The sequence below is a fragment of the Oncorhynchus mykiss genome, chromosome 8, assembly GCF_057628025.1.
Source record: "Oncorhynchus mykiss isolate SJ-2025 chromosome 8, ASM5762802v1, whole genome shotgun sequence".
Lineage (NCBI taxonomy): Eukaryota > Metazoa > Chordata > Actinopteri > Salmoniformes > Salmonidae > Oncorhynchus > Oncorhynchus mykiss.
In genome coordinates, this window is record NC_143029.1 from 7,699,726 (window position 1) to 7,707,065 (window position 7,340).

A 7,340-nucleotide genomic window follows, 5' to 3' on the forward strand; every position below is an offset into this window, starting at 1 on the left:
CTGTATTCCCAGTCATGTGAAATCTATAGATTAGGGCCTAAATAATTTACTTAAATTGACTGATTTCCTTATATGAGGTTAAAGTGCAGACTGTCAGCTATAATTTGAGGGTTTAGAAATTACAGCACTTTTTCTCCCCAAAAGCATTGGGACCAATTCACTTATATGTGTATTGAAAGAAGTCAACAATTTTGTATTTGGTCCCATATTCATAGCACGCAATGACTTCATCATTTGACACCATTCTGTATACTTCTGGCCCCTCTTTGGACACTGTGTTAACTAACCTCCAGACAAGCTTCAATGCCATACAACTCTCCTTCCGTGGCCTCCACCTGCTCTTAAATGCAAGTAAAACTAAATGCATGCTATTCAATCGATCACTGCCCGCACCTGCCCGCCCGTCCAGCATCACTACTCTGGACGGCTCTGACTTAGAATATGTGGATAACTAAAAATACCTAGATGTCTGGTTAGACTGTAAACTCTCTTTCCAGACTCACAATAAGCATCTCCAATCCAAAATTAAATCTAGAATCAGCTTCCTATTTCGCAACAAAGCATCCTTCACTCATGTTGCCAAACATACCCTCGTAAAACTGACTATCCTACCGATCCTCGACTTCGGCGATGTCATCTATAAATTAGCCTCCAACACTCTACTCAACAAATTGGCAGTGCCATCCGTTTTGTCACAAAAGCCCCATACACTACCCACCACTGCGACCTGTAAGCTCTCGTTGGTTGGCCCTCGCTTCATACTCGTCGCCAAACCCACTGGCTACAGGTTATCTTCAAGTCTCTGCTAGGTAAAGCCCCACCTTATCTCAGCTCACTGGTCGCCATAGCAGCACCCACTCGTAGCACGCGCTCCAGCAGGTATATCTCACTGGTCACCCCCAAAGCCAATTCCTCCTTTGGTTACCTTTCCTTCCAGTTCTCTGCCGCCAATAACTGGAATGAACTGCAAAAATCACTGAAGCTGGAGACTCATATCTCCCTCACTAGCTTTAAGCACCAGCTGTCAGAGCAGCTCACAGATCACTGCACCTGTACATAGCCCATCTGTAAACAGCCCATCCAACTACCTCATCCCCATACTGTATTTATTTATTTATTTATCTTGCTCTTTTGCACCTCAGTATCTCTACTTGCACATTCATCTTCTGCACATCTACCATTCCAGTGTTTAATTGCTATATTGTAATTACTTCGCCACCATGGCCTATTTATTTCCTTAACTTACCTCATTTGCACTCACTGTATATAGACTTTTTGTTTTCTTTTGTTCTACTGTATTATTGACTGTATGTTTTGTTCATTCCATGTGTAACTCTGTGTTGTTGTATGTGTCGAATTGCTACGCTTTCTCTTGGCCAGGTAGCAGTTGCAAATGAGAACTTGTTCTCAACTAGCCTACCTGGTTAAATAAAGGTAAAATAAATAAAAAATCAAGCTTGTGACTGTACACATTTGCTGTTTGTTTTGGTTGCGTTTCAACAGTTTTGGTTGTGCCCAATAGAAATGAATGTTAAATAATGTACTGAGTCATTTTGGAGTCACTTTTATTGTAAATAAGAATAGAATGTTTATAAACCATTCTACATTAATGTGGACTCACAAATATCATACCCCCATGCCATTATAATGGTGAAAGGTCAGCATATCTTGGGGGTATGATATTTGGCATCCTGTAAAGCATTCTCAATCACCATTATTCTAGAAATTGGAACTTTCCCCAAATATTTCCTCAATGCTATTCTAGAATGGTTGCTAGTGTATGATGTACTCAAGGACGACTCAAGGACGATTTATGTACTCGAATTCAAGGACGATTTATCAACACATGAAAAGCTGGCACAGGCAAACACATTGAATTACACTAATCCCTATTGTGTCCCTGTTTTGCAGTCAGATGTCCTTGTCTAGTAGACCCACATGCCTGTACAGTATTGGAGGGCCAGTAGGAGGCACTCTTTCCTCTGGTCTAAAAAAATACCCCAATGCCCCATGGCAGTGATTGGGGACACTGCCCTGTGTAGGGTGCCGTCTTTCGGATGGGACGTTAAACAGGTGTCCTGACTCTCTGAGGTCATTAAAGATCCCATGGCACTTATCGTAAGAGTAGGGGTGTTAACCCCGGTGTCCTGGCTAAATTCCCAATCTGGCCCTCAAACCATCACGGTCACCTAATAATCCCCAGTTTACCATTGGCACATTCATCCCCCTCCTCTCCCCTGTAACTATTCCCCAGGTCGTTGCTGCAAATGAGAACGTGTTCTCAGTCAACTTACCTGGTAAAATAACGGATAAATAAAAATGTCACACCCACTACTAGTTAAAGTCTCCTCTTCCCAATCAATGCGTAGAGGTGAGAGACCAGGGATGCCCGGCTATAGATGCACCCTTAATCCAACCAATGACTTTCTCTAATACTGCCTTCCTCTGCAGTGGGTGATGTGTGGATGCCTCCCAGGTCGCACCCTATTTAATATATTATCAAAAGTAGTGCACTACATATGGAATAGGGTGGCATTTGGGACACCGTCTGGAATTTCTCTGCGATGGGAGGTGGAGTTCAATGAGCAGTCACTAACCAAGTTCCCATCCATAGTTTTTATGCGAGTAAAGTCATACCTTTATAACAAATAAATCACGGCAGCTGTGATGGAAACAGGAAGTTTTATTATAAATGTATATACATTTTATAAATGGCGACATTCATTTGTTTTTTTTTTGTTTGCCACGGTGGGATCTTTTTGTATCTGTCAAATGAATTATGCGAGAAAGGGCAGTGGAAATGCCTTTATGCGGAAATAGTGATATAATAACCATCATATCGAAGTCAACTTAAGAGTCTTGTGATGACATGGCGTGTGGTCCTCCCACTACGACTCGAGAAAGCATGCAGCTTATTAGGCTACAGGTTAAATAAATGATGATGAGCTTCACAGGGTGAGGAGCTTCACAGGGTGGTGAACGAGCACAGTGATGAGCTTCACAGGGTGAGGAGCTTCACAGGGTGGTGAAAGTGCACGGTGATGAGCTTCACAGGGTGAGGAGCTTCACAGGGTGGTGAGCTTCACAGGGTGGTGAAAGTGCACGGTGATGAGCTTGATGCTCCTTTCCAATAAATATTGAGGGTCTTATTCTGGTGACATGATGATCGATGCTTGAGATTGGTAAAGGGGGGAAGAAGGCTGTTCTGAGAGAGAGATTGGTAAAGGGGGGAAGAAGGCTGTCCTGAGAGAAAGATTGGTAAAGGGGGAAGAAGGCTGTTCTGAGAGAGAGATTGGTAAAGGGGGGAAGAAGGCTGTTCTGAGCGAGAGATTGGTAAAGCTGGGAAGAAGGCTGTCCTGAGAGAGAGATTGGTAAAAGGGGAAGAAGGCTGTCCTGAGAGAGAGATTGGTAAAGGGGGGAAGAAGGCTGTCCTGAGAGAGAGATTGGTAAAGGGGGAAAGAAGGCTGCCCTGAGAGAGAGATTGGTAAAGGGGAGAAGAAGGCTGTCCAGAGAGAGATTGGTAAAGGGGGGAAGAAGGCTGTTCTGAGAGAGAGATTGGTAAAGCTGGGAAGAAGGCTGTTCTGAGAGAGAGATTGGTAAAGGGGGAAAGAAGGCTGCCCTGAGAGAGATTGGTAAAGGGGGGAAGAAGGCTGTTCTGAGAGAGAGATTGGTAAAGGGGGAAGAAGGCTGTCCTGAGAGAGATTGGTAAAGGGGGGAAGAAGGCTGTCCTGAGAGAGATTGGTAAAGGGGGGAAGAAGGCTGTCCTGAGAGAGAGATTGGTAAAGGGGGAAGAAGGCTGTTCTGAGAGAAAGATTGGTAAAGGGGGAAGAAGGCTGCCCTGAGAGAGAGATTGGTAAAGGGGGGAAGAAGGCTGTCCTGAGAGAGATTGGTAAAGGGGGGAAGAAGGCTGTCCTGAGAGAGATTGGTAAAGGGGGAAGAAGGCTGTCCTGAGAGAGATTGGTAAAGGGGGGAAGAAGGCTGTCCTGAGAGAGATTGGTAAAGGGGGGAAGAAGGCTGTCCTGAGAGAGAGATTGGTAAAGGGGGAAGAAGTCTGTCCTGAGAGAGAGATTGGTAAAGGGGGGAAGAAGGCTGTCCTGAGAGAGATTGGTAAAGGGGGGAAGAAGGCTGTCCTGAGAGAGAGATTGGTAAAGGGGGGAAGAAGGCTGTCCTGAGAGAGATTGGTAAAGGGGGGAAGAAGGCTGTCCTGAGAGAGAGATTGATAAAGGGGGGAAGAAGGCTGTTCTGAGAGATATTGGTTTCAAGCTCCAGAGTGGTGCAGTGATATAAGACACTGCATCTCAATGCAAGAGGCATCACTGCAGTACCTGGTTCAAATCCAGGCTGCATCACATCTGGCTGTGATTGGGAGTCCCGTAGAGCAGTGCACAATTGGCCCAGTGCCGTAAGGGGTAGGCTGTCATTGTAAATAAGAATTTGTTCTTAACTAACTTGACTGATTAAATAAAAATAAAGGGGGGGAAGAAAGCTGTCCTGATAGCTAAATTTGCTGGTCTCAATAAGAAAGCTGTAGATGTACTGAATTCTAACTAGTGAAAATCATTATGACTGTCCATATTAACTCTAGGGGCCGAGCCTGGCTGGTTGGGTCCATAGGTTACTGCTTTAATGTTTTCTCTATACAAGGTGGAAGAGGGGAAATTAGACGATTTTCTGCTGTAAAGACTTGTATGTGTTGTTATGACTGTCCATATTAACTCTAGGGGCCGAGCCTGGCTGGTTGGGTCCATAGGTTACTGCTTTAATGTTTTCTCTATACAAGGTGGAAGAGGGGAAATTAGACGATTTTCTGCTGTAAAGACTTGTATGTGTTGTTATGACTGTCCATATTAACTCTAGGGGCCGAGCCTGGCTGGTTGGGTCCATAGGTTACTGCTTTAATGTTTTCTCTATACAAGGTGGAAGAGGGGAAATTAGACGATTTTCTGCTGTAAAGACTTGTATGTGTTGTTATATTAATTCGAGCTACTGTAATATGAATGTTATGGCAGCACAGTAAAAGGGTATATACAGGATTATAACCCACATAAAAAGTTTAATTCCACTTTAGTTCATTTTGCACATTTTTCCAGTAGAGGAAGCACTATGACAGTGACACAGGTGCCCCAAATCTTTCTGACAGTTGCTAACATTTGACGTTAACATGTATTCATGCATTGTGTTATTTTCAAAATTGAATATTGTGTTTATAGTTTGCATATAGCAACTAAAGTAGCATTCCATTTATCACAGGATCCAGGTAGCAACTGTGGCTCTTTTAATTACGCTACTGGACATCGTATGAACAGTTGTATCTTTTGCCAAGTGGATGCCCTCACAAGTGGTTATTTGAATTTGTCCTGCACCTGTCCTTTTGTTTTCGATTAAATAAAATCTGTATTATTTTAATCCGAGTTTAGAGCTGAATAACAATGCAAATATATAGTGCCTTGAAATAGATAGCGCCAAATAATTTTAATATAATAGGCTATTTGTAAATGTGTAATATCAAATTGCGAACAACATTCTGCACAAAGGAAGTGTAGGCCGTACATAATAATATAATTTCAATAGGCTAATGATATAGCACCAGTAGCATATTCCATAAGACTATTTAGCCTAGAGATAATCAGATCGTATTAGGTGTATTCTGATTTCCTCAAATAATACATGCATCAAAGAAGCGGTCTTACCGATTGTGGAGATGTGAGACGGGTGAAATTCGTTGTCCGTGAATCTGCATAATAAACACGTTTTCCCAACCCCCGAATCACCGAGAAGCAGGAGTCGGAAGAGCACATCATACTGCTTAGCCATAGCGTCTTAGAAATAAGAACAGCAAGCCAGCTAACTCAGCAACGAATTACCAAACCCAACACACCTACAACCCAGCCCATATCTACCCTAAACCCAACCCACCTACAACCCAGCCCATGTCTGCCCAAAATATAAAGTAGTCTTTTAATTTTCTTTCGAGAAACGGGAGAGAAAGCTCGAACCTCTCTTTTCTTCTATCAAACCAGGAGCGGTCTCTTTTGGTAACAAAGAGTAGTTATATGAGAAGGGACCAGATTCCCTCCATCCACAGCCCTCTCCTCCTTTCTGATGGGCGCGGTAACGGGGGATGCGCGCTCCGCAGCATCCTATTTCCTCTCTCGATATTACCGTCAACGCACGAGGATGGGGGTCAAATCCGGTTTCAAAAGTCTAACGGGCACTAGATAGAGCGCGCGAGCAATATGAAACATTGCGTGAGTAAACATTGGAGCTGTGTTCGACTACCCATACTAACATACTGTATACTACATACTTAATGAGTATATACACTACATAGTGTAACGACCCTGCCGCACGAGCATGCTTTTGCGGCACAGTAGATAGCGCGCCGGGCCTCGGGCTCAAAGGTCGAGGGTTCGAGACCTGCCACCTGCCTGGTTCATTACAATATGTATTAGTTTATTTTAGTATACTGTCAACGAACAGTATCCTTTCAGTTGAGCGTACTAGCTCTTCGCCTGTCTACCGGAAGTTGATGCTGTTGCTACGCAACCTCTTGCTAGCTAGTTAGCATAACAAATGACTAGTTAGACATTTTACGACTTTGGGTGTGGAGTGCCAGAGTGCACTTGTAAACTCAGAGCATTGTCAGATTGTCCTTTTCCCCATTTTCTTAAAATCTGAAAATGATTTGAAGCAACCCCCATTTCCTGAAGAATTGCATTATGGGCCCTAAAGTACGGAAATAGTGGCCTCTGTGTGTATACCTCATATTTTGGCGATGTACAACATCCGGGAACTTTTGGCATACTAACTATATCCATACTGTGACCAATAAGCATACTATATACTCAATTTCACGTCACAAATTGTACAGTTAGTGCGGTTAGTATGTGTATTTGAACACAGTTTGAGTCTAGAGAGAAGAAAATGGTCGAGCAAGTGCAAATTAAACCCAAGAGCTTGCAAGTGTGACTTTGAGCGAGCAGAACATCATTCCCAGCGATCCCCCCCAAAAATATGTTAAAGCAACTTGTCATTGTCAAGTTTTTGCTCTAAATTTCAAATTCGTCTCTCTCAAATTTGTGCACCTTTGGGTTTGGATTTCAGACTGATGGGGGAGGGACTTAATGGTGGGCACTTGTCTAGAAACATTCAATTGGTCACTTTCACTGGAGTGATGGACGAAGTAACAAGTAACTGGCAAGTCCAGTGTTGTGATTGGCTCTTACGAGCCTGTTGTTTGCGATGCACTGCAGTACCGTCTGTTTAGCTAGCTAGCTCGCCGGTTTGAGTAGAAAGCCTAAGATGTTTATAACTAACCCACCAATCTCATTGTTCTGTCT

At 43.4% G+C, this 7,340-nt stretch overlaps 1 protein-coding gene across 1 annotated transcript in view; it reads right to left on the minus strand.

The window, feature by feature from the left end:
- Window positions 1–6,125, minus strand: part of LOC110529175 (ras-related protein Rab-15-like) — a 31,229-nt gene extending 25,104 nt beyond the window's left edge. Inside the window, exon 1 of the mRNA XM_036984640.2 lies at window positions 5,691–6,125. Coding sequence (XP_036840535.1) covers window positions 5,691–5,814 — 124 coding nt within the window. The 5' untranslated portion in view covers window positions 5,815–6,125. The remainder of the gene's footprint in view (window positions 1–5,690) is intronic.
- Between the last annotated feature and the right edge of the window lie 1,215 nt (window positions 6,126–7,340).